Here is a 27,895-nt window from a genome sequence, read left to right as displayed (position 1 = left end):
CAGCTTGCCGTGGCCGCGCACGTACAGCAGGATGAAACCGAAGGCCTCCGAGTGCCGGTCGAAGAAGAACTCGTTCCGTTCCCGGTCGTAGTCGTCACACACCTCCAGCACGTCCCGCTCCGAGCGGCACCCGTGCAATCGGCTCACCCGGCGCAACGGGAAATCCTTCAGCAGCTCCCGGGATAGCGAGTACCGGGCACCGCCCACGTTCAGGACCACCGAGGTCGCCCCGCTGCGCCCGAAGGTCATGGCTGGACACCCCCTCCCCAACCCCTCCCCCGGGTCCCCTGGGCCGTCGCACGGTGGCCGGCCGTCGGGGAGGAGGGGAAAGAAGGGGTGTCCCGCGCTCTCTCCCTGGAGAGACTGGGGAGGGGATGCGCTCCGGTGCGCCACCCCGATTGCTCACGGTGCGCCCTAGTCTCCGAGGTACCTGCGGGTTGCTAGGGAGTTTCCCCCTCCGGTTGCAACGCGGTGTCAGCACCGCCGCCGTCGTCCCCCACCCCGGGGAGAGCGGGTGGTGGTGACCCCTGGGAGAGCGGGAGTGTCCACTCGCAGGCAGCGCCCTGGGAAGGGGCTCCGGGCTCCCCGGTGGCGTTCCTCCCTCTTGTGCCTCGGGTCCAGATGCCGCCGTCCAGAGGCGACAGGCAAAGAGTGAGCGGGGCTCGGTGGCGGCGGAGAGGAGAGAGGACAGGAGAGGAGCCGGCTCCCGGAGGCGGGGGCGGGGCCTCCCTCGCCGTCCTCCTCCTCTTCCTCGCCCGCCGGCTCCGCGCGCTCACCTCCCTCCGCGCGCACTCCCCGGCCTGCACGCCCGCCCGCCCGCGCACCTCGCCGGCTCTCTCCGGCTGGGATTCCCCGGCGCCCCGCCCTGGACCTCCGTGACGCCGTGCGCTCCTACCCGCAGTGGCCGGGAGGGGTCCGCGAGGCGGGGATGCGAGGAGACGTGAGCATCACCCCCGGGAATGGTTGGGAACCAAGCCCCTGCAGACGGGGTACCTGGCTTGCCACGTCCCGCCCCGGGACCATCGGGATAACGGGCAGACCCTCTCCACCTATCCTTTAATTAATTAATTTATTTTTTTAAACAGTCCCCGAAGAGAGGCGACAGGAGGATAAGGGATGCCGAGATGGTGAGGTCTAGGGTACCCAGGGTTTGAGGGTTGGAAGCGGATGGCGTTTGGGGAGCCTTTCCCACAAACTGTTCGCAACCCTCTGCCACCCCCAACCCAAAGAACGCCTCCCCACCCCCAAAGGATTTCTCAAAGAAAACATCAGCTCCCACCCCTCCCCAAAGCCGCTGCTTTTCCTGCAGACTTTGCGCTTCCTCTCCCCGCGTGGGGCGACCCACGTGCGGCGCGCTCCGAAGGCGGTGGCGCTCCGAGCCTCCCCTGCCATGCCACCGCCACGGGCGCGAGTTCTATCTGCCCGCGGCGCCCTCCCTTTCCTTGCCAACCCTGATCCCGAGAAGTCGCCTACCGGCGAGGGCGCTTGGTTGGGTGTATGTGGGGGGGGGGGGGTTGGCGCTCTGCTGGTACCTCCCGTGGAGTGGGGTGGAAGAGGGTCTGCTTTGCACTGCCAATGCACAGAATTCCTTTCTTTCTTTTTTCTTGTTTGTTGGGTTTTCGAGGTAGGGTCTCACTCTAGTCCAAGCTGACCCGGAATTCACTATGTGGTCTCAGGGTGGCCTCGAACTCCACCGGAGAGATCCCGAGTGTTGGGATTAAAGGTGTGCGCCACCACGCCCGGCCAGTTCCAGAATTTCTCAGCGCTGTGGTCGCTTCCCCTTTTCCGTCAGGTCTCCATTCGCTTCCAGCCCCCCACCGCACCCCTCTCTACCCTCTGATTTGCACCCGCGATCAGGCTGCAGCACCAGCCCTCGAAACGTGGAGAGACACTTATAAGGCTCCGCCGACCCAGGGCCAGCTACGGTGCGCTATGTTCCATGCCCATGGAGTTGGGTTTCCCCTTGGCAGGGATATGTATCAGCAATTCACACGAAACGCGATACCCGCGGCTCAGCCCTCCAAAGGCGAGAACAGGTGAGTTATATGTAGGCAAACTATGTTAGATACAAAACAAACATTGGAAAGAACAAGACATAATAAGAAGGTGGGCTGAGGTAGGATGTGGTCATATGACCACTGAGTAACCCTGCTTGTTACTGGGAGGGTTGTTTTTTTTTTGTTTTTTTTTTTTTACTTTCTCCACTTTTCATAATTTTGTAGGACTGTCCCGTGCCCACTAGAGGTCACCATAAAGAGTCATTCGCTCTGGTTCCTGTGTGGATTCTTAGTGAAAATTGGAATGCTGCCTCTGACAAAAGTCTCTCTGGGTGGTTCTTAAAGATGAAAATCTCTGTGAGCTGTTTATCCCCGAGACTTGGGTAATTCATTTTAAAAGCACTTAATGGATTAAAAAAAAAATCTCAAAAACAAAAGAGTTGCTTATCCGATAACTACTGAACAAAGAAAGCATCCCGAAGGAAGTGAATCCAAGGCAGAATGGAAGGAGGTAAGAGCCATGAGTTAGCAGAAAGAAAGAGGGAAGGATTCCCAGTAGCAAATCTGAGATGCGGAGGATTATCGCGTGTTGAGAAAGCGAATGCGTTTGGCCCTGATGAAACAATGCGGGGAAACAAGGAGTATGCAGATTTCAATCTGTAAGCAGTGGGATCCCCTGAAGCTTTCCTAACAGAAATAGCACAAATTGTTGAAAGCTTCATCTCAGGACACTGCTCTGCCCTGTGGGCTCCTCTAAGGAAAGAGCCCTTTCAGTAAGCCAGGAATAGAAACCCGGCCCCCAGGTCTAGAAGGATGAAGGTCAGTTATGAGAACCACAGACCAAGTACTTAGCAGGTCTTGGTGATAGATTTGTCATAGGGTATATGGCTGGGAAAAAAAAAAAAAAGTTTGCAGGCAAGAGCCGTGGTTGAGGCTGGCATCACACCAGCAAGAATCAATTCTTGGGGGCTGGAGAGATGGCTTAGTGGTTAAGCGCTTACCTGTGAAGCCTAAAGACCCCGGTTCAAGGCTTGATTCCCCAGGTCCCCCGTAAGCCAGATGCACAAGGGGGTGCACGCGTCTGGAGTTCGTTTGCAGTGGCTGGAGGCCCTGGCGCGCCCATTCTCTATCTATCTGCCTCTTTCTCTCTGTGTCACTGTCAAATAAATACAAACAAACAAACAAACAAACAAAAAAGGATCAATTATTTAACAATTTGTTGAAAAAAAAAATACTCCATAAATGCACCACGAGCAACAGAAGACAGAATAACCATTGTGTTGGTTACTTGTTGAACATTACTATATTTATTTCCTGCGTTCTCTATTCAAAATCCCTTTGCAGTCTGTTGTTTGAAATGGTTGAAGAAATGCCTCCTTTTAAATTAAATTTGAGCTTAGGAAAAAAACAAATTAATTTGGTGACAATACAGTTTGTGCCTCTGAAGTATATTTTCATAAACGTCTTAGAGATAAGCTTAAATCATTTCATTTGTTTTGAACGTAACATTTTTGGTTAAGTTTAATATCATTAGCTACTACGGCAGCAGCAATTCCCAAATCATTTTCTTAAACAAAGAATACAGAAGGACGCAGACAGGATTGTCTTGTCTCGCTATAATCAGTTTAGAAAGCACTCCTAAAAAACAATTCTAGTCCATTGTACTTTGAGTGGGAAATTAGGTTGAGAATTGTTACATCTAAATTCTCTTCTGAATTCTGGATGACATCTAGAATCTTCATATGTAAATCTCTAGAATTCATTAAGATTTAAAGGTTTTAGGCTGGAGGGATGGCTTCGCTGTTAAGGTACTTACCTGCAAAGCCAGAGGACCTAGGTTCGGTTCCCCAGGACCCACGTTAGCCAGATGCACAAGGGGGCGCACGCATCTGGAGTTCCTTTGCAGTGGCTGAAAGCCCTGGCGTGCCCATTCTCACTCTTGCTCTCTCTCTCTCTCTCTCTCTCTCTTCCTCCCTCTCTCTCTGACTCTAATAAATAAATTTTTAAAAAATTTAAAAAAATTTAAAGGGTTCAGAAAGATGATGATGATGATGATTATTATTATTATTAATATTTAGAAGAACCTAGAGGTTTTCTACTCTCATTTTAGAGAGGGGTAACAAAGCCTCAAGGCAAATGTGGTTGGAACTTGGCTGGGTTTCAAGGAGAAGCAGCATGGCAGGTGTGAGACAAGAAACAGGTCTGGCTCCTAGCTCAAGTCATTTCATCCCTGCACCTGGATGCCGTCACAACCACCTGACCCCATCTACCTCGGGGCTCAGACAGCGCCACCAGACAGTACTTGCTTCCATCCACTTTCACCAAGGTATTGCCCAGTTCAGAACCTGAAAAGGAAATCCTAGCATTGTGGTACAGAGCCTGTAATCCCAGCACTTGGGAGCAAGGAGGATTGGAAGTTCAGACGTTCAAGGGCAGCCTCAGCTACAGAGCAAGTTCAAGGCTAGCCTGGACTACATGAGACCATGTCTTAAAAGAAAAACAAAACCCCACCTCTCAAATGACTATTTAGATCTAGACGTGGGCTGTAGAGATGGCTCGCCAGTTAAGGGACTTGCCTTCAAAGCCTGAAGACCCGGGTTTGATTCCACAGAACCCACATAAAGCCAGATGCACACGGTGGTACATGCATCTGGAGTTCGTTTGCAGTAGCCAGAGGCTCTGGCATGCCCGTTTTCATTCATTCATTCATTCATTCATTCTCTCTCTCTCTCTTTCATGCTCTTTCTCAAGTACATAAATAAAATATTTGGAAAAAGAATTGTTTTAGCCAAGTGTGGTGCCACACGCCTTCAGTTCCAGCACTTGCGAGGCACAGAAAGGAGGATTGCTGTGAGTTGGAAGCTAGCCTGGACTAGAGAGAAACTTTGCCTTGAAAAACACAAGACAAAATGACAATCTTAAGATTGAGGGGCTGGATAGATGGCTTAGAAGTTAAGACACTTGCCTGCGAAGCCAAAGGAACCAGATTGGATTCCCCAGAACCCATGTAAGCCAGAGGCACAAGGTGGCACATGTGTCTAGAGTTCATTTGCAGTGGCTAGGGGCCCTGATGCATCCGTTTTATTTTTTTGTTTTTTCTCTCTATCTGTCTCTCTCAAATAATGTCTGTCTCTAACACATGGCGATACTCCTACCTCTGCCTCCCGAGTGCTGAGATCAAAGCTGTGCGCCACCATGCCTGGATTTCTTTGCTTTTTTATCTGTTCCTGAGCACAGCATGTTCTTGGATAAGCAAAAGCACTCTTGCCTATGATTTGAAGCTCTGAGAGGGTCACTGTGAGGAATGATTTTGATTAGGTGAATTGAGGTGGGAAGACCTCAGTGGTGGGGTAGCACCATTCCAGGGACTGAGACCTTAGTCTATATGAGAGAGGCCCAGTGCGGTGGCGCACGCCTTTAATCACAGCACTTGGGAGGCAGAGGTAGTCAGGATCACTGTGAGTTCGAGGCCACCCTGAGACTCCATAGTGAATTCCAGGTCAGCCTGGCCTAGGGTGAGACCCTACCTCAAATAAGCAAACAGACAAACAAATAAAAAAGGGGGGGGGCAGTATAGCACTCCTAGGCATATATCCGAAGGAATCATCTCATTTCCTTAGAAGTATGTGCTCAACCATGTTTATTGCTGCTCAATTTATAATAGCTGGGAAATGGAACCAGCCTAGATGTCCCTCAACTGATGAGTGGATAATGAAGATGTGGCATATTTATACCATGGAGTTCTGCTCAGCTGTAAAGAAAAATGAAGTTATGAAATTTGCAGAAAAATGGATGGACCTGGAAAGGATTATAGTAAGTGAGGTAACCCAGGCCCAGAAAGCCAAGCGCCACATGTTCTCTCTCATATGTGGATCCTAACTACAGATGATTGGGCTTCTGCGTGGGAATGAAAATACTTAGTAGCAGAGGCCAGGAAGTTAAAAAGGAGACATAAAGGGAAGAGAAAGGAAGGGAGGAGGGTACTTAATAGGTTGATATTGTATATATGTAAGTACAATGATTGAGATGGGGTGGTAATATGATGGAGAATGGAATTTCAAAGGGGAAAGTGCGGGGGAGGGTGGAGGGAGGGAATTACCATGGGATATTTTTTTATAATCATGGAAAATGTTAATAAAAAATAAAAAAAGTAAAAATAAAAAAAGGGCAGGATTGGAGAGATGACTTAGTGGTTAAAGGTACTTGCCAGCAAAGCCTGACAGCCTGGGTTCAATTCCCCAGTACCCACATAAAGGCAGGTGCACAAAGAGGCCCATATATCTGGAATTTGTTTGCATCAACACTGGGCCCTGTGTGCTCCTTTTTTTTCTTGCTTTTTAAAAATTTATTTATTTATTTATTTGAGACAGTGCAAGAGAGAAAGAGAGAGAATGGGTGAAACAGGGCCACCAGCCACTTCAAACGAACTCCAGACACATGCACCACCTTCTGCATCTGGCTTACATGGGTCCTGGGGAATTGAACTGAGGTCCTTTGACTTTGCAGACAAATGCCTTAACTGCTGAGCCATTTCTCCAGTCCTTATTTTTTTTTTTTCTTTTCAACATTTTTTATTAACAACTTCCATGACTGTAAACAATATCCCATGGTAATGCCCTCCCTCCCCCCACTTTCCCCTTTGAAACTTTATTCTCCATCATATTCCTTCCCCATCTCAGTCTCTATTTTGATGTCACCATTTTTTCCTCCTATTATAATGGTCTTGGGTAGGTAGTATCAGGCACTGTGAGGTCATGGGTATCCAGACCATTTTGTGTCTGGAGGAACACGTTGTAAGGAGTCCTACCCTTCCTTTGGCTCTTACATTCTTTCTGCCACCTCTTCTGCAACAGACCCTGAGCCTTGAAAGTTGTGATACAGATGTTGCAGTACTGAGCACTCCTATCACTTCTTTCCAGCACCATGATGCCTTCTGAGTCATCCCAAGGTCACTGCCCTCTGAAAAGAGAAGGTTGTCTGCCAAAAGTGAGACTAGCATTAATATATGGGCATGAACATTAAGAGAAGTGCTTACTGGGCAGTTTGATAAGCATAGTATATACATTTTTCCAGACATCAGTAGATGTTACACCCCTAGGGCTCATGACTACCCCTGTTTTAAGTTTTCAGTATCATGAATGTATTCCCTCCCATGGAGCAGGCCTCCAGTCCAATTAGAGGGAAGTTGGTTTCCACCATGACAGACGTGCCACTATTGCACCCATTGGCTCATTTGGCCTGGCTGGCCAAATATAAGGCTTGCAGTGTCCACTGTTGAGGATCTTCACTGGTGGTGTATCTTTCTCCAATTGAACTGCATGTAGAATGGCTTCTTCCAGCTTTCTGTCAGCTGGTCTACATGGAGGAGGTTATCAGCTCAGTTCCAGCAGGATTTCTAAGTGGCCTTGCAGCCCAAGTATGTGGAGTCTTCAGCAATAGGGTCTTACCATCTATTCCTGGTAGGAAACCAAGGGCCTTGGCAATAGCCTGTAATGTTTTGGGGGCATCAGGGACCTCCCTGGCCAAAAATTCGCTGGAAGGTATCCCATCCCTGGCACTGAAAATTTTCTAGCAACAATCTATAGCTCCTGAGTGTTTCATTGTCCAACGAAGTCGATTTATTTATATCCTCTTAGATTTTGATTAGCCCTCCCTCCACCTTTCTTTTACTCAATCTCTTCCCCTGACCTCACTTGGGCCTTTTCACCCCCGTTAATCTATTGTTCTACTTACATATATACAATATCATCCTATTAAGTAACTCCCTCCCTTCCTTTCTTTTCCCTTTATATCTTTTTTCTAGCTTACTGGCCTTGCTACTGAGTTTTCTTCCTACTCACACAGAAGTCCAGTCATCTGTAGCTAGGATCCACATGAGAACATGTGACATTTGGCTTTCTGGGCCTGGGTTACCTCGCTTAGTATAATCCTTTCCAGATTCATCCATTTTCCTGCAAATTTCATAACTTCATTTTTCTTTACTGCTGAGTAGAATTCCATTGTATAAATGTGCCACATCTTCATTATCCACTCATCAGTTGAGGGATATCTAGGCTGGTTCCATTTTCCAGCTATTATAAATTGAGCAGCAATAAACATGGTTGAGCATATACTTCTAAGGAAATGAGATGAGTACTTAGGATATATGCCTAGGAGTGCTATAGCTGGGTCATATGGTAGATCAATTTTCAGCTGTCTTAGGAATCTCCACACCGATTTCCACAATGGCTGGACCAGATAGCATTCCCACCAACAGTGTAGAAGGGTTCCTCTTTTTCCACATCCTCACCAGCATTTATGATCATTTGTTTTCATGATGGTAGCCAATCTGACAGGAGTGAGATGGAATCTCAAGGTAGTTTTAATCTGCATTTCCCTGATGACTAGGGAAGTAGGACATTTTTTTAGATGCTTATATGCCATCTGTATTTCTTCTTTTGAGAACTCTCTATTTAGTTCCATAGCCCTTTTAAAAAAAATTATTTATTTATTTGAGAGCGACAGACACAGAGAGAAAGACAGATAGAGGGAGAGAGAGAGAATGGGCGCACCAGGGCTTCCAGCTTCTGCAAATGAACTCAGATGTGTGCGCCCCCTTGTGCATCTAGCTAACCTGGGACCTGGGTAACCGAGCCTCAAACCAGGGTCCTTAGGCTTCACAGGCAAGCACTTAACCACTAAGCCATCTCTCCAGCCCCCATAGCCCATTTTTTAATTGACTTGTTTGATTTTGTTTTTTGAGTTCTTTGTAATATCCTATATGTATAGCTTGCAAAGATTTTCTCCCATTCTGTTGGTTGCCTCTTTGCTGTATTCGCAGTGTCTTTTGCAGTACAAAATCTTTGTAATTTCATGAGGTCCCAGTGGTTAATCTGTGGCTTTACTGCCTGAGCAATTGGGTTATATTCAGAAAGTCTTTGCCAAGACCAGTATGTTGGAGGGTTTCCCCTACTTTTTCATCTAGCAGTTTCAGAGTTTCAGGTCTGATGTTAAGGTCTTTAATCCATTTGGACTTAATTCTTGTGCATGGAGAGAGATAAGGATCTATTTTCATCCTTCTATAGATACATATCCAGTTTTCCCAGCACCATTTGTTGAAGAGGCCGTCTTTTCTCCAGTGAGTATGTTTGGCATTTTTAATGAATATCAGGTGGCTATAGCTACTTGGACTTAAATCTGGGTCCTCTATTCTGTTCCATTGGTCTACATGCCTGTTTTGTGCCAGTACCATGCTGTTTTTGTTACTATGGCTCTGTAGTATAGGTTAAAATCAGGTATGGTGACACCAGCCTTATTTTTGATGCTCAGTATTGTTTTAGATATTCGAGATTTTTTTTGTGATTCCAATTGAATTCTTTCTATTTCTGTGAAGAATTCTGTTGGAATTTTGATGGAGATTGCATTAAATGTGTAGATTGCTTTTGGTAAGATTGCCATTTTCACAATATTGATTCTTCTGATCCAGGAACAAAGGATGTTTCTCTATTTCCTAGTATCTTCTGCAAAATTTCTCACTTGTGTCTTTTAAAGTTTTCATAGTAGAGATCCTTCACTTCCTTGGTTAGGTTTATTCCAAGGTACTTTATTTTTGATGCAATCATGAATGGGAGAGATTCTCTGATTTCATCCTCTGTGTGTTTGTTGTTAGCATATAGGAAGGCTACTGATTTCTATGTGTTTATTTTGTATCCTGCTACGTGGCTATAGGTGTTTATCAGCTCTAACAGTTTTCTGGTAGAGTCTTTAGGGTCCTTTATGTATAGAATCATGTCATCTGCAAATAATGATAACTTGATCCCCTCCTTTCTAATTTGTATCCCTTTTATGTGTGTCTCTTGCCTTATTGCTATGGCTAAGACTTCCAGAACTATATTAAATAAAAGTGGGCCAGGTGTGGTGGCGCATGCCTTTAATCCCAGCACTCGGGAGGCAGAGGTAGGAGGATCGCCATGAGTTCAAGGCCACCCTGAGACTCCATAGTGAATTCCAGGTCAGCCTGGACCAGAGTGAGACTCAACTTAAAAAAAGAAAAAAAGTGGGGACAGTGGACACCCTTGTCTTTTTCCTGATTTTAGTGGAAAACCTTCCAGTTTTTCCCCATTTAGTAATATGTAGGCTGTAGGCTTGTCATAAATACCCTTTATTATATTGAGATATGTTCCTTCTATTCCCATTTTCTGTAGGACTTTTATCATGGAGGAATGTTGGATATTGTCACATGCTTTTTGTGCATGAGATGATCATGTACTTTTTGTCCTTCAGTCAATTTATATAATGTATTACATTTATTGATTTGCATATGTTGAACCATCCCTGCATCTCTGAGATAAAGCCTACTTGGTCAGGGTGAGTGATCTTTCTTATATATTCTTGGATTCTGTTTACCAATATTTTGTTGAGAATTTTTGCATCTGTGTTCATGAGGGATCCTTTTTTTTTTTTTTTTGGCTTTAGCCCAGGCTGACCTGGAATTCACTCTGCAATCTCAGTATGGCCTTGAACCCTCAGCGATCCTCCTACCTCTGCCTCCCCAGTGCTAGGATCAAAGGCGTGCACCAGCACACCAGGCTGCCCATTCTCATTCCTCTCTCTCCCTTCTTGGCAATCAGAAGAATGGTGGATGCTTGTAATCACCCCAGCTGATGTAGAGGCTGAGGCAGTAGAATGGAAAGCCTGAGAGCAGCCTGAACATGAGAAGCCATGCCTCAAAAAAAGAAAAAAAAAAAAAAAGGACATTGATGGATGATGATATTTCTGAAAAGATTATAAAATCTATTTATGGGTACTTGTTTCTCAGTCAAAGAACTAAAAAGGTTAGGAGAGGTGGGAGGCCTACTTGGTATTGATTATTGCTAACCTTTGCCTTTTTTTTTTCTTTCTTTAGTTTTTTGATGTAAGGTCTCACTATAGCCCAGGCTAACCTAGAATTCATTACGCAGTCTCAGGGTGGCCTCGAACTCACAGCCATCCTCCTACCTCTGCCTCCCGAGTGCTGGGGAAATTAAAGGCTGGTGCCACCATGCTCAGATGAAGTTTGACTTTTTTTTTTTTTTTTTTAAATGGGCACACCAGGGCCTCCAGCCACTGCAAACGAACTTCAGATACATGTGCCACCTTGTGCATTTGGCTTACATGGGTACTGGAGAATCAAACCTGGGTCCCTAGGCTTTGCAGGCAAATGCCTTAGCTGCCAAGCCATCTCTCCAGCCCTGAACTTTGTCTTCTTAACCTATATGCCAGATCATGCTTCTCATTAAAAAAAACAAAACAAACAAACAAAAAAAAACTAATCCCAGCACTTGGGAGGCAGAGGTAGGAGGTTCGCCATGAGTTCAAGGCCACCCTGAGACTCCATAGTGAATTCCAGGTGAACCTGGGCTAGAGTGAGACCCTACCTCAAACTCCCCCTCAAAAAAATAATAATTTAGATGGGCATGGTGGTACATGCCTTTAATCCCAACACTCATGAGGCAGATGTAGGAGGATCACTGTGAGTTCAAGGCCACCCTAAGACTACATAATGAATTCCAGATCAGCCTAGATAAGAGCAAGACCCTAACTCGAAAACCCAAAAAAGAAAAACAAAAAACCTGAGCCAGACATGGTGGCCCATTCCTTTAATCCCAGGAGGCTAAAGTAGGAGGATCACCATGAACTCCAGGTCAGCCTGGGCTACAGAGTATGTTCCAGGGTTGAAGAAATGGCTTAACAGTTAAGGCATTTGTCTTCAAATCCAAAAGACCCAGGTTTGATTCCCCAGGACCCATATAAGCCAGATATACAAGGAGCACATGTGTCTGGAGTTCATTTGCAGTGGCTAGAAGCACTGGCATGCCCATTCTCTCTCCTTCTGTCTTCTCTCTCTCTCTCTCTCCTTGCAAATAAATAAATAAAATTTAAAAAAAGAAAAAGAAAAAAGCCCCATTTTCAATTCTTCAGGAACCACATAAGCCAGATGCAAGGTGATGCATGCATCTGGAGTTCGTTTGCAGTGGCTGGAGGCCTTGGCATGCCCACATTCATTCTCTCTCTGTATCTATCTCTCTGTCTCTCTCTCTCTCTCTCACACACACACACACAAATATATAAAATATTTAAAAAGGAAAGAAAGAAAACTGTCTTAACTGGATGTGGTGGTGCATGTCTCTAATTGTAGTACATAGGAAGCTAAGATAGAAGGATCCTAAGTTCAAAGCCAACTGGAGCAATGTGGTAATACCCAATATCCATGGAGAGATGGCTTAAGCAGTTAAGGCGCTTGCCTGTAAAGCCAAAAGACCCAGGTTTGGTTCCCCAGTACCTACATAAGCCAGATGTACAAGGTGGCGCATGTGTCTGGAGTTTTTTTTACAGTGGCTGGAGGCCCTGATGCGTGCTTGCGCTCTCTCTCTCTCTCACACACACACAAATGAATGAATAATTTTTTGGTTTTTTCAAGGTTGGGTCTTACTGTATCCCAGGCTGACCTGGAATTTACTATGGAGTCTCAGGGAGCCTTGAACTCATGGCAATCCTCCTACCTCTGCCTCCCAAGTGCTGGGATTAAAGGCATATGCTACCAGGCTTCGCTGAAAAAAAAATTTTTTTTTTTTAAATGTAATGGGCCAGATGTGGTGGCACACACCTTTAATCCCAGCGCTTGGGAGGCAGAGGTAGGGTAATTGTGATGGGAATTCAGCCTGGGCTTCAGCAAGACGTTTCCTCAATTAAAAAAAAAAAAATGGCTGCAGTGCCTAGAGGTCAAGGCGCACCCATTTTTCCTCTCTCTCTCTTTTTCATAAATAGAAAAAAGAAAAAAAAGGTAATGGGACACTGGAGAGATGGCTTAGTTGTTAAAGTGCTTGCCTGTGAAGCCTAGGGGCCCAGGTTCGACTCCCCAGAACCCACATAAGCCAGATGCACAAGGTGGTGCATGCATCTGGAGTTCGTTTGCGGTGGCCAGAGGCTCTAGTGTGCCCATTCTCTCTCACACATACACAGATGACTAAGCAATTAAAAAGAAAAAAAAACAGGTAGGCCTGGATTGGTGGCACATACCTTTAATCCCAGCACTTCAGAGGCAGAGGTAGGAAAGTTCACCATGAGTTTGAGACCACCTTGAGACCTGCCTGAGCTAGAGTGAGACCCTACCTTGTGGGGGGGCGTTGGGGAGTAATAGAGCCAGGCGTGGTGGTGCACGCCTTTAATCCCAGCACTCAGGAGACAGAGGTAGGAGGATCGCCATGAGTTCGAGGCCAGCCTGAGACTGCACAGTGAGTTCCAGGTCAGCCTGGGCTAGAGAGAGAGAGACCCTACCTTGAAAAAAAAAAAAAAAAGGAAAGAAATATGAAAAGAAATTTTGCCTGGCTGAGTAAACTGCCTGACAGCTCAGAGACACAGCCACCTTCCTGAGCTCTCAGGATCAAGGGATGGCACCTTCCAGCAAAGCAGGCCTGGCAGGAGAGGAGGCTTGCCCTCACCGGGCCTCTCATCACGGCAGGGCATAGTCGCAGAGTCTGGGTGAGGCCTCTACTCTGAGGGGAGACTATCTAAATGAATGAAGCTCCCCACTGCGTTCAATCCATTCTGCAAAGACCAGAGCTGCCTCCATCAACACTAATGAACCAAAATTAACTAGTTTCGGAGTCAGATTTCAAAAACACCTGCTGTTCTTACCCTTCTGTCCCTCCAACAGTCTGTCTCCAGCCCCACAATCCAAGCCCCCCTCCCCGGTACCCAGTGCTGATATTTCTGCCTCAGAGGAAGGAGTGAGGCTGGAATTAACTGACGCAAAGCTTATGGCATTCTTGGAAATGATCTTCCTACTGTAAACGGGACCAAAATAGCAGTGGTCCGCACTTAATAATTGATACACTCTTCAGTAGCAATTGTCATTCTCCACAGCACGGGATTTAAAATACTATTTTCATAGTTTTAGATTTAAGAATGGCAGCGCATGCCTGTAATCCCAGCACTCAGGAGGCAGAGGTAGGAGGATCCCCGTGAGTTCGGGGGCCACCCAGAGAGACTCCATAGTGAATCCCAGGTCAGCCTGGGCTAGATCGAGATCCTACCTTTTAAAACAAAACAAAACAAAAAAGGCAGTTCTGGTTCCTGAATTGTGAAATGAAGTCTCACTGTGTAGCTCAGACTGGCCTCAAACCTGAAATCCTCCTGACTCAACCTCCCCAGTACTGGGATTACAAATTTGCATGCCTGCTTCATGTTTTTGTTTTATTTTATTTTGTTTCTCTCTCTCTCTCTCTCTTTTTGTTTTTGTTTTTCAAGGTAGGGTCTTGCTCTAGCCTAGGCTGACCTGGAATTCACTACATATTCTCAGGTGGCCTCAAACTCTCGGAGATCCTCCTGCTTCTGCCCCCCAAGTGCTGGGATTAAAGGTGTGCTCCACCACACCCGGCTTTGTTTGTTTTTTTTATATGAGAGAAAGAGAGAGAGAGGGAGAGAGAGAAGGAGAATATAGATATACCAGGGCCTCTAGCCACTACAAACTCCAGATGTGCATCTGGCTTTACGTGGGTACTGGGAAGTTGAACCTGGGTCCGTAGGTTTTACAGGCAAGTGCCTCAGCCCCTGAGCCATCTCCCCGGCACTTCTCCCCCCCCCCCCCACCTGAGCAGCAGACTTTGCAAACAAGTGCCTTTAACCACTGAGCCATCTCGCCTGACTTTGCAAACAAACTCGACACATGTGCTACTTTGTGCTTCAGATTTTACGTGTGTAATGGGGAAATCAAACCTACACCTAGAGGCTTTACAAGCAAACCACTAAGCCATCTCTCCAGCCTTGTGCCTCAGTTTGCTCCGTCACATATTCTCACAGGTCAGCAACAACAACAACAAAAATGACCACCACAACAGCCAAACCTCTCAGTGGAAAGGGCTGAAGAGATGGCTTAGCCATTAAAGCACTTGCTTGTGAAGCCTAAGAACCCATGTTTTTTCTCTCCAGGTCCCACATAAGCCAGATACACAAGGTGATGTAAGGTTTTACATTTGTAGAAGGGGGTACATGCGTCTGGAGTTCAATTACAGTGGCTGGAGGACCTCGTGTGCCAATTCTCTCTCTCTCTCTCTCTCTGTCTCTCTCTCTGTCTGTCTCTCTCTCTCTCTCTCTCCTGCTCTCTCACATTAAAAAAAAGGTCAGGGCTGGAGAGATGCCTTAGTGGTTAAGTTGTTATACCTGTGAAACCTAAGGACCAAGGTTCAATTCTCCAGGTCCCATGTAAGCCAGATGCGCATGGTGGTGCATGCATCTGGAGTTTGTTTACAGTGGCTAGAGGCCCTGGTGCGCCCATATTCTCCCTCTCTCTGTCTCAAATAAGTACATCTGTGTCCTTCTCTCTACCTGCTCTGACTTTTCTATGTTTCTTTCTTTTTTTTTTTTTTGAGGTAGGGTCTCACTCTGGTCCAGGCTGACCTGGAATTCAGTATGTAATCTCAGGGTGGCCTCAAACTCAGGGCGATCCTCCTACCTCTGCCTCCCGAGTGATGGGATCAGAGGCATGCGCCACCACACCCGGCATTGAGCTGTAGTTTTTAAAGGCGGCTTGGAGAAGATGCAATTAGGCTGATGTGAGCCTGTCTCAGAGAAGGGTCTGTGGCTCAACAAGAAAATGATGAGTGAGGGGCTGGAGAGATGGCTTGGCGGTTAAGGCACTTGTCTGTGAAGCCAAAGGACCTAGGTTCAATTTCCCAGCACCCACGTAAGCCAGATGCACAAGGTGGCACATGCACCTGGAGCTTAAGTGGCTAGAGGCCTTGGCACACCCATTCTCTTTCTCTCTCTCTCTCATAAGTAAATAAAATATTTTTTCAAAGAAAAGAAAAAAGGATGAATGAACACCCACTGTCGCTTTCCCAGCTGTTCAGGATTCCTCTCCGGGGGCTGCAAGTCCAAGAAGCCACGGGGCTGAGTGACATCCCAGCCTGTCTGCATGGAGCCCCGTCCACTGGCTGCAGGGTCCTTGCCCTTTGCTTAATGTCGGCTAGACTTTTAAACCTTCCAAGCAGGACTTTTTTTCCTTTCCAGAGGTAAGTACTCACAAAGAACACCAGGAGCTTTTTATACTCTCCGTGGTGGTTTGATCCAGGTGTCTCTCATAAACTCAGGTGTTCCGAATGCTGGGTTCCCAGCTGATGGAAATTTGTGAATTAACCCCTCCTGGAGGCAGTGCATTATTGGGGGCTGGCTTATGGGTATTACAGCCAGTTTCCCCTTGCCAGTGTTTGGCACACTCTCCTGTTGCTATGGTCCACCTTATGTTGGCCAGGAGATGATGTCCACCCTCTGCTCATGCCGTCGTTTTCCCCTGCCATCGTGGAGCTTCCCCTCGAGCCTGTAAGCCAAATAAACCTCTTCTTTTTTTTTTTTTTTGTTTTTGTTTTTGTTTTTTCGAGGTAGGGTCTCACTCTGGTCCAGGCTGACCTGGAATTAACTCGGTCATCACAGGGTGGCCTTGAACAATAGCAATCCTCCTACCTCTGCCTCCCGAGTGCTGGGATTAAAGGTGTGCACCACCACGCCCGGCTCAAAATAAACCTCTTTTTCCCACAAGCTGCTCTTGGTTGGGCGATTTCTACCAGCAATGCGAACCGGACTGCAACAGCCAGTGACAAGCTTCTGCTGCAATGGATGAAACTGTAGGCACAGTTAGAGCCGATGTCAGTGCGGGTCTCTCAGGAACGAAGAAAGGAGGCCAGCCAAGCCTCCCCTTAGGAACCCCGCATTCCCGCCTCTAAGTACACAGGGACTTTAACTCGGACAGGGTCAGGGGACTTGCAGGCACTCAACACCTGGGCCGGTGGTCTATCTCAATAGCGATAGATACTTCTAGAAAGACAAACAGCACATGACGTCTGTTGAATCAGCGGTCGTCACGACTTTCAATTCATAGTTCATTGTAATTTCACCCTATAGACAGACGGGGAGTGAGATTTATATTCTATGTGGATTAGACATCATTGAGACATCCCACCTTACAGGGCCCTTAAGGAAACTCCAAATTTAATGGTGCCAATAAAACCATCAATTTCCCCAGGTTGTGGAACTGGGAGGAAAACCAGTACTATTGTGGAGTCCTCTGAGCAGGTCCCATAAAGCCCCTTAGGGGAATGTTCACTGTGCCCAGGGTTTGTTTGTTTGTTTGTTTGTTTTTGAGCTTTTTAAAATTACTTTTTATTTTAATTTTTTTATTGACAACTCCCATGATTATAAACAATATCCCATGGTAATGCCCTCCCTCCCCCCACTTTCTCCTTAACAACTCCACTCTCTATCATGTCCCCTCCCCCTCTCAATCAGTCTCTTTTATTTTGATGTCATCATCTTTTCCTCCTATTATGATGGTCTTGTGTAGGGAGTGTCAGGCACTGTGAGGTCATGGATATCCAGGCCATTTTGTGTCTGGGGGAAGCACATTGTATTTTTTGAGTTTTTTTTTAAATTTATTTGTATTTATTTATTTGTGAGCAACAGACAGAGAGAGAAAGAGGCAGATAGAGAGAAAGAATGGATGCGCCAGGGCTTCCAGCCACTGCAAACAAACTCCAGATGCGTGCGCCCCCTTGTGCATCTGGCTAACGTGGGTCCTGGGGAATCGAGCCTCGAACTGGGGTCCTTAGGCTTCACAGGCAAGCGCTTAACCTCTAAGCCATCTCTCCAGCCCTTTTTGAGTTTTTTTAATTTTTTTTTTAACTTTAATTCTTTCTATTAACAACTTCCATGATTGTAAACAATATCTATCCCATGGTAATGCCTTCCCCCCCACCACTTTCCCCTTTGAAACTCCATCATATCCCCTCCCCCTCTCAATCAGTCTCTCTTTTATTTTGACATCATCATCTTTTCCTCCTCTTATGATGGTCTTGTGTAGGTAGTGTCAGGCACTTATGAGGTCATGGATATCCAGGCTGTTTTGTGTCTGTAGGAACGCAACGTAAGGAGTCCTGCCCTTCCTTTGGCCCAGGTTTTTACTGACATCACCATCTCCACAAAGGAGGAGCTGCCGTTTCCAGCTTCCCAATGGACACTTCACCTCATCTTTCTATTGGCAAGGCTCTTGTTACATGTTTAAGGGACTTTTCAAGTAAAATGTGGACTTTTTGGAATACTTGGCCCTTGTTCACAATTTTAGACATTTAGTTTGGGTTGATTTCGGTTTAACAACTTTTTTAAAGATATTCATGTATTTCTTTGGCACAGGCAGAGAAGCCGAAAGATCGGCAGTGGAGGAAGAACAAGGGTACCCGAGCTTCCTGCCACTGCAAACGACGTCCAGATACACGCGCCACTTTGTGTATTTGGCTTTATGTGGGTGCAGAGGGGTCAAACCCAGGCTTCAAGGGTGGGCCTGAGCATTTAAGAAAGGTGCTGCAGGGGCTGGAGAGATGGCTTAGCAGTTAAGCGCTTACTTCTGAAGCCTGAGGACCCTGCTTCCAGGCTTGATTCCCCGCTACCCACGTACAGTACACACACATGCACCCCTTATATCTCTGGGCAACGGTCCTGTAAGAGAAGATCTAGGGCTTCCAAAGGCTATGAGTGAACTTGGAGGCAATGCTTACCAAGACAACCTACTGTGACAACAGTCCCAGTCAGCAAGCTGACTGCAGCGTCATGAGACCCTCAGCCAGAAACACCCAGCTAAGCTGCACCCTGAATCTTTTTTTTTTTTTTTTTTTTTTTTTTTTTGCGGGGTGGTGTTGAGGTAGGATCTCACTCTAGCTCAGGTTTACCTGGAATTCACTATGTAGTCTCAGGCTGGCCTTGAACTCATGGCGATCTTCCTGCCTCTGCCTCCCTAATGCTGAGATTAAAGGCGTGCCCTACCATGCCTGGCTTCAAAATCTTAACCATAGACACTGAGGGAACAATTGTCCTTTAGGATGCTAAAGTTAAATTTTATTTATTTTATTTGAGAAAGAGAGAGAGAAAATGGGTGCACCAGGGCCTTCAGCTGCTCCAAACAAACTCCCAAAGCATGCGCCACCTAGTGTATCTGGCTTACGTGGGTCCTGGGGAATCGAACCTGGGTCCTCTGCCTTTGCAGGCAAGCACCTTAACTGCTAAGCCATCCCTCCAGCCCTGGGACACTAAAATTTTGGGATAATGTAGTGCACAGCAAAGGATAATTGATTAGCTTCCTTCCAGGCTTCTGGGCCAATGTTATAGGCAAATTACACAGGGTATGGCTCAATGTCACAGTGAAAACCAGATATAAGTCCATAGGGACATGGATCCTGGGCAAACCAAGGGGAAGAACAGAATTCAAGGGCACGCAACATCCCTCTTTCGCAGCTCAAGCAGGTTTGGGAAGCCCTTTGTCAGACCGGCTAACCTAGGCTAAGTGGCCAAATGACTACAGTTGATTCCTTCCAAGGCAGCCATGTCACATTGTGCAAATCCTGATGTAAATAGTAGTGTGCACGCCTTTCCGGCTGTGTGTGGAGGCAACTTGAACTCGATTCAGAATAATGAAGCCAGTTAGGAGACTCAAAGTGGGATACTTGTAAACAGTTACCCTCCTTGATTTCCACATGCAACAGGCTCCTACCGGATCGCCTGCTGTGGGACATGACATAAGGCATCTGAGTCTCCAAGGTGTATGGAGAATTCCACCAGGGAAGTAGGGCTTGGTGGCAAAAGCTTGTAATCCAAGCTCCTGGGGAGACTGAAACGGGGGCTCCTTAATTCAAGGTCTGTCTTGACTGGACAACTTAGGGAGACCCTGTCTCAAAACTTAAACAAATGGGCACTCGGCAGGCAGAGGTAGGAGGATCGCCATGAGTTCGAGGCCATTCTGAGACTACATAGTGAATTCCAGGTCAGCCTAGACTAGAGTGAGACACTGCCTTAAAAAAAAAGTGGGGGGGGTGTCGGGTGTGGTGGCGCACGCCTTTAATCCCAGCACTCAGAAGGCAGAGGTAGGAGGATCACCGTGAGTTCAAGACCACCCTGAGACTACAGAGCTACAGAGTTAATTCCAGGTCAGCCTGGACCAGAGTGAGACCCTACCTCGAAAAAACAAAAATAAAATAAATTAAAAAAGAGGGTGGGATGGCTGGAGAAATGGCTTAGCAGTTAAGCTCTTGCCTGTGAAGCCTAAGGACCCCGGTTCGAGGCTTGGTTCCCCAGGACCCACGTTAGCCAGATGCACAAGGGGGCGCAGGCGTCTGGAGCTCGTTTGCAGTGGCTGGAGGCCCTGGCGCACCCATTCTCTCTCTCTCTCTCTCTCTCTCTCTCTCTCTCTCTCTCTCTGTCATTCACAAATAAATAAAAACAAACAAAAGAATAAGAAGAAGTTTGAAACAGTCTTAGTCTCACTAGATGGCCCAGGCTGGCCTCTTACCTGCAGCACCAAACAAACTGAAGCTTGCAGGGCTCCCGTAACCGGGAGCAGAATCCGTTTTCCTGTCTCTAGAAACAGGTGCCACACGTGTGGGTGGCAACCCGGGGTTGTTTTCCTTCTCTGCTCCTCAATGGGGCTGACTGATAGGCGCTGGCAGCTGGCCCAGCCTGGGAGAGCCACTTTCTTTTGCCTGCAGATCTGGAGTATTCCATGAATCAGTGTTGAGCCTAAGACTTTAGGCAGCAGAATCCAGAGGCTGGCCCTAGAGGGAGTATCCAGGAGCTCTAGCTGGTGTTTCCCCTGCTAGGCAGCTCCTAGTCTTCCCTAGAACACACACACACACACACACACACACACACACACACACACACACACACCCTTTGTTTTTGTTGTTTTTTTTCTCCAATTCTAGCTCTCCTAGCAATTGGCCACTAAACTCCCAATATTTTTCTCTTTTTTCCCCTGCAACTAGAAGGACCTTACTTTATATAAACTTTTAGATCAAAATAAGAAAAGAGAGGCTGGAGAGATGGCTTAGTGGTTAGGGCGTTTGCCTGCAAAGCCAAAGGATCCCGGTTCGATTCTCCAGGACCCTCGTGAGCCAGATGCACAAGAGGGCTCATGTATCTGGAGTTCATTTGCAGTGGCTGGAGGCCCTGATGCGCCCATTCTCTCTCTCTCTCTCTGCCTCTTTCTCTCTCTCTCTCAAATAAATAAATAAAAATCAAGTTTAAAATTAATTAATTTAAAAAAGAAAGAGGAGATAAATTTTTTTTTGTTTTTTGTTTTTGTTTTTGTTTTTACCAGGGCTGGCCAACATGGGCTGCATTCATACTAAAACCATGAAAAAAGCAGCTGCGATCATCAGTGAGAAGTGCCATATGAGCCCAGGCAATGACTTCCACACCCCCAAGTGCGTGCACAAAGAGATCGCCGTTATTCCAGCAATAAGCTCTGCAACAAGACATCACGCTGTGTTATGATCTCATGAAGTGAATTCAGAGAGGTCCTGTGAGAGGAATCTCCATCAAGCCACAAGAAGAAGCCAGAGAGAGAAAATTATGTTGCTGAGGTCAGCCATGGATCAGGTCACTGAGATAGATCCTGACAATAAGGAAATGCTACAGCTTTTGGACTTTGGCAGTCTCTCCAAGCTACTCAGCCTACAGTTAGCATGAATTTTCAAATATTTTAATTTTAAAAAATTATCTATTTGTTTATTTATTTGACAGAGAGAAAGAGGCAGAGAGAGAGAGAGAGAATGGGTGCACCAGGGCCTCCAGCAACTGCAAACGAACTCCAGACACATGCACCACATTGTGCATCTGGCTTACTGGGTCCTAGAGAATCGAACCTCAGTCATTTGGCTTTGCAGGCACACACGTTAACTGATAAGCCATCCCTCCAGCCCTATTTTTATTTACTTATTTGAGAGAGAGAGAAAGAGGCAGATAGAGATAGATAAATAGATAGATAGATAGATAGATAGATAGATAGATAGATAGATAGATGGATGCAGGTAGAGATAGGGAGAGAGAGAATGGGTGCACCAGGGCCTCCAGCCACTGCAAACAAACTCCAAATACATGCATCACCTTGTGCGTCTGGCTTACAGGGTTCCTGGGGAATTGAACCTGGGCCCTTTGGCTTTGCAGGAATGCGCCTTACTGCTAAGTCATCTCTCCAGCCTGTGGCATGAAATGTAAAACACACATGGAGCTGTTTGAATCTTTTCTGCTTTTCTGTCATATTTTCAATAAATATGGAAATGACAAAAGTTAAGACAGCAACTGAGTACACACAGTTTGAAAATTAGCGAAGTTACTGTTACCAGAAGTGATAGGTGTAAGTCTCTTTCATTATGAAGATTCAGAAATCCATTTCTAAAGCTGGGCATGGTGATGGTCTATACTTGTTCATATTGATCTTGTAAAGCAGATGGGACATTATCAGAATTGTCAATAATGCCAAATGTGGTGGTACACACAGAGGTAGGAGGATCACCATGAGTTCGAGGCCACCCTGAGACTACATAGTGAATTCCAGATCAGCCTACGCTAAAGTGAGACCCTACCTCAAATAAAAAAAAAAAAAATAGCCTGGCATGGTGGCATACACCTTTAATCCCAGCACTCGGGAGGCAGAGGTAGGAGGATCGTTGTGAGTTTGAGGCCATCCTGAGACTACAGAGTGAATTCCAGGTCAGCCTGGGCTAGAGTGAGACCCTACCTCAAAAAAACAAGAAAAAAAAAGTTGTCAATAATACATCATAACCTTAATAATGGCATAGATGTCACTCTGAGTAGGGAGCCAAAATATAACTCTATATTTTAAGGGTTTTTTTCTTTTTTTTTTGAGATAGGGTTTCACTCTAGCCCAGGCTGACCCTGGAATTCACTATGTAGTCTCAGGTAACCTCAACCTTGTGGCAATCCTCCTACCTCTGCCTCCCAAATGCTAGGATTAAAGGTGTGCGCCACCATGCCTGGCATATTTTATTTATTTGAGAGAGGAAGAAAGAGGCAGATAGAGAGAAAAAGAATGGGCATGCCAATTTCTCCAGTCACTGCAAACCAACTCCAGACATGTGCATCTGGCTTATGTGGGTCCTGGAACCTTGGATCCTTTGGCTTTGCAAGCAAGCACCTTAACTGCTAAGTCATCTCTCCTGCTCCCCTGCCCCCACAAGTATATTTTTTTTAAGTTCAATTACAGCTTTTTAGGGACTTTTAGGGACTCAGAAGGTGCTCTGTGAATCAGCAATTATGTCATCTGCTAAAATGAGTCAGGGCTTTCCTTGGAAGCATTGAGTGTCTTCCCCTCTGTTCTCACACTCCTGCAGACTCTGCATTGTTTGGAGTCCAACTACCGGCCCTAAATAATCTCTCAAAAAAGGAGGGCTGGGAAGATAGCTCCGTGGCTAAAGGCACTTGCTTGCAAAGGCTGACAATACCCACATAAGGCCAGATGGACTAAATGGTGCATGCACCTGGAGTGCCTTTGTTTTGGCAGGAGGTCCTGATGTGCCATACTCATCCTCTCTTCCTCTCTTTTCCATTCTCTCTCCCTCTCTCTCTCCCTCTCCCTCTCTCTCTCTCTCTCTCTCTCTCTCTCTCTCTCTGCCTCTCACTCTGTCTCTCTTTTATTTTTATTTTTTTATAATTTTTTTGTTTGTTTGTTTTTCAAAGTAGGGTCTCATTCTGGCCCAGGCTGACCTGGAATTCACTATGGAGTCTCAGGGCAGCCTTGAACTCATAGTGATCCTCCTACCTCTGCCTCCTGAGTGCTGGGATTAAAGGCGTGCACCACCACGCCTGGCTCTCTTTTATTTTATTGTATTAACTTTTATTTACTTATTTGAGAGAGAGAAACAAAGAGGCAGTGGAGGGGGGAAAGAGAATGGACACACTGGGCCTCCAGCCACTGCAAACAAACTGTAGACGCATGCACCCCCTGTGCAGCTGGTTTATGTGGGTCCTGTGAACTTGAACCTGGGTCCTTTGGCTTTGCAGGCAAGTGCCTTTAACCATTAAACAATCTCTCCAGCCCTCTGTCTCTCTTTCAAATAAATAAATAAATTATATATATATGTAATATATTGGCTTCTTGAATTTTGCAAGATAGTTTTTCAAGATATCTCTAGCCCAGGCTGACCTGGAATTCACTGGGTAGTCTCAGGGTGGCCTTGAACCCACAGCAAGCCATCACCTCTGCCTCCCGAGTGCTGAGATTAAGGGCATGTGCCACCACACCCAGCTATAAATTATATTTTTTAAATAAAATAGATGAAAGTACTTTTGTTTGTTCGTTTGTTTTGAGATAGGTCTCATGTAGCCCAGGCTGGCCTCACTATGTAGCCAAGGAACACTCATCCTCCTGAGTGTGGAGATTATAGGTGAGGACTACCATACCAGACTCAAAGATAAAGATATAATCGGTCTTTACCCTAAAGGGGCTTATAGTTCAGTATATATTCCTTGAACTTGGCTCAAAGTTCTGAATGCAGATTGACTTTAGCACCATCATGGGGTTCAGTAGTTAGATGTCTCTCATATATATATATATAGTAGATGTCATATATATATATATTGTAGATGTTATATATATATATTGGGGGGGTTGAGGTAGGATCTCACTCTAGCCCAGGCTGACCTGAAATTCACTCTGTGGTCTCAGGGTGGCCTCAAACTCATGGCAATCCTCCTACCTCTGCCTCCCAAGTGTTGGGATTAAAGGCATGCGCCACCATGTCCAGCTTAAAAAATATTCTTAATATTTTTATTTATTTATTTGTAAGCAGAGAGAGATAGGGAGAAGAGACACAGACAGAGAGAATGGGCACGCCAGGGCCTCCAGCTACTGCGAATGAACTCCAGATGCACACATCACTTTGTACATCTGGCTTTATGTGGGTATTGGGGAGTCAAAGCTGGGTAATTAGGCTGTGTAGGCAAGTGCCTTAACTGCTGAGCCATCTCTCCTGCCCATTTTTTGTATTTTTTTTTATGAGAGAGAGACAGAGAGAAAATTGATATGATAGGGCCTCCAGGCACTGAAATCGAACCACCTTGTACATTTGCCTCACCTTGTGTGTGTGGCTTACGAGAGATCTGGAGAGTCGAACTTGCATCCTTAGGCTTGGCAGGCAAGTGCTTAACTGCTAAACCATCTCTCCAGCCTTTTTTTTTTTTTCAAGGTCGGGTCTCACTCTAGTTCACTCTAGCCCAACACTTGTGAGGCAGACGTAGGAAAATTGCTGTGAGTTTGAGGCCACCCTGAGACCACATAGTGAATTCCAGGTCAGCCTGGACTAGAGTGAAATCTTACCTGGAAAAAACAAAAAAAGAGGAAAAAAAAGAGAATAAGCTGGGCATGGTGGCGCACACCCTTAATCCCAGCACTTGGGAGGCACGCGTAGGAGAATCAACGTGAGTTCGAGGCCACCCTGAGACTACATAGTGAATTCCAGGTCAGCCTGGGCTAGAGGTAGACGCAACCTCGAAACTTTAAAAAAGAAAGAAAATCCAGAGGAAGTGAAAACCTCCTTTTTCTTTCCTCATGGTTCTGGAGGTTCCAAAGTCCAGGACAGGATAGGTGGTTCAGTTGGCCTAGACGCAGGCCTTCTTGAGGGCAAAGTCCCAAGGCAGCCGGGGTGTCACGTGGCAAAGACAAGGCGTATATCCTGAGTGTGTGTATGTCCACCTACGCCGAGGGCTGCTCATTTCCCGAGAGACCTCTAATCTGCATGACAGCCTCTGCCCCGGCACACCTCCGTCCCTGTACACTCCCACTACGCGTATGGCCGTCCCCCAGGAGCCTCTTTTGCTTTGTGGGTTTCAGTACTTCAGGGTTCAACTGGTGAGGTCCAGTCATCCAGCCCTTCTCCCAGCCTGACACTTTGTGGGATTCCCACGCATGTACATGTAACTGAAACGGTGTTCTGGAAATCCATAATGTTAGTTCCCTTTCTTGTTGCTAGGACAAAATACCCGACAGGAATCAGTTTAAAGCTCCCTGCTGAAAATAATAGTGACACACAGGGCTGGACAGATGGCTTAGCAGTTAAGGCACTTGTCTGTGAAGCCTAAGGGCCCAGGTTCAATTCCTCAGAACCCACATAAACCAGATGTACAGGGTGGCACATGCATCTGAAGTTCATTTGCAATGGCTAGAGACCCTGGCATGCCCATTCTCTCCCTTGCACTTTCTCTCGCTTATAAATAAATAAATAAATAAATAAATAAATAAATAAATAAATAAATAAATAAAACAGTAGTAATATTAATCTAGTAGTGCCAAAAACAAGTATATAGGGTATCTATTTAGACCATCACTCCTACTGAGTTTGCAACAGTCTGGGGCTATATAAAACTCCAGGGCTGGAGAGATGGCTTAGCAGTTAAGGCGTTTGCTTGCAAAGCCAAAGGACCCAGGTTCGATTTCCCAGGACCCACGTGAGCCAGATGCACAAGGTGGTGCATGAGTCTGGAGTTCAATGTAGTGGATGGAGGCCCTGGGGCAGCCATTCTCTCTATCTCTCAAGTAAACTAATAAATAAAATATAGTTTTTAAAAAGTTAACCCCAGGTGTAGTGGAGCACCCCTTTAATCCCAGCACTCAGGAGGCAGAGGTAGGAGGATCGCCGTGAGTTCGAGGCCACCCTGAGACTACATAGTGAATTCCAGGTCAGCCTGGACTACAGCAAAATCCTACCCCATACTTGGGCTGCAAGGCCACTGAGAAATCCTGCTGGAGCTGAGCTGAAAGCCAACTCCATGTAGACCAGCTAGCTGACAGAAAGCTGGAAAAAGACACTGCAGCAGCTCAATGGGAGAGAGAGAGAAATCACCAGTGAAGACACTCAACAGTGGACACTGCAAGCCTTAAATTTGGCCAGCCAGGCCAAGTGAGCCAATGCGTGCAATAGTGGCACGTCTGTTATAAGGGAAACCAACTGGCCTCTAACTGGACTGGAGGTCTGCTCCATGGGAGGAAATATATCCCTGATACTGAAAACCTACAACAGGGGTAGTCATGAGCCCTAGAGGTGTAACGTCTGCTGGTGTCTGGATGAGTGTATATACTATGTTTATCAAACTGCCCAGTAAGCACTTCCTTTAACATTCATACCCATATATTAATGCTACTCTCACTTTTGGTAGAGAATCTTGTCTTTTCAGATGGCAGTGACCTTGGGATGACTCAGAAGGCATCATGGTGCTGGAAAGAAGTGACAGAGGAGTGCTCAGCACTGCAATATCTCTATCATAACTTCCAAGGCTCAGGGTCTATTGCAGAAGAGGTTGAGGGAAGAATGTAAAGGCCAAAGGAAGGGTAGGACTCCTTACAACGTGCTCCCTCCAGACACAAAATGGCCTGGAGATCCATGACCTCACAGTGCCTGACACTACCTACACAAGACCATCATAATAGGAGGAAAAGATGATGACATCAAAATAAAACAGAGACTGATTGAGAGGGGGAGGGGATATGATGGAGAGTTGAGTTTCACAGCCCAACTGGGGGCCTCCTGTGCCAGTCAGATTTTTTTGCCCCCCAGGCAGGGTATCACTCTGGCCCAGGCTGACCTGGAACTAACTATGTGGTCTCAGGGTGGCCTTGAACTCACGGTGATCCTCCTACCTCTGCCTCCCGAGTGCTGGGATTAAAGGCGTGCGCCACCACGCCCAGCCAGTCAGATTTTTTTGTGTGTATGCATTTCTTTGTTTTGGGGGTGGTGGTGAGGTAGGGTTTTGCTCTAGCCCAGGCTGACCTGAAATTCACTATGTAGTCTCAGGGTGGCCAATCCTCTACCTCTGTCTCCCAAGCGCTGGGATTAAAGGCATGCGCCACACCATGCCCGGCTGCGTATGCATTTCTGTGGTGAAGATTTGCTAATGGAATGGGCACATGAAGCTATAAAGGATGTTAAGCTGGGTGTGGTGGCGTGTGCCTTCTTTAATCCCAGCCCCTCGGGAGGCAGAGGGAGGAGGATCACCGTGAGTTTGAAGCCACCCTGAGACAACATAGTGAATTCCAGGTCAGCCTGAGC

The 27,895-nt window shown here is 46.4% G+C and overlaps 1 protein-coding gene and 1 long non-coding RNA gene across 3 annotated transcripts in view; one reads left to right on the top strand and one right to left on the bottom strand.

Moving 5' to 3' along the window:
* The window catches only part of Kcng3 (potassium voltage-gated channel modifier subfamily G member 3), a 74,277-nt gene extending 74,028 nt beyond the window's left edge, over positions 1 to 249 (bottom strand). For both annotated transcript variants that reach the window (XM_004660125.2, XM_004660126.2), the window contains exon 1: positions 1 to 249. This exon is cut by the window's left edge. In XM_004660125.2, coding sequence (XP_004660182.1) covers positions 1 to 249 — 249 coding nt within the window.
* An 838-nt stretch (positions 250 to 1,087) lies between these two features.
* On the top strand, positions 1,088 to 21,511 carry LOC123455836. The gene is made up of 4 exons (XR_006634160.1): positions 1,088 to 1,127; positions 1,793 to 2,036; positions 2,223 to 2,508; positions 21,151 to 21,511. It is a non-coding gene; the product is annotated as an uncharacterized LOC123455836 (long non-coding RNA).
* The last annotated feature ends 6,384 nt before the right edge of the window (positions 21,512 to 27,895 follow it).

The sequence above is a fragment of the Jaculus jaculus genome, chromosome 18, assembly GCF_020740685.1.
Source record: "Jaculus jaculus isolate mJacJac1 chromosome 18, mJacJac1.mat.Y.cur, whole genome shotgun sequence".
Classification (NCBI taxonomy): domain Eukaryota; kingdom Metazoa; phylum Chordata; class Mammalia; order Rodentia; family Dipodidae; genus Jaculus; species Jaculus jaculus.
Note: the sequence above shows the minus strand (reverse complement) of the source record. Positions and strands in the feature narration are given on the sequence as shown.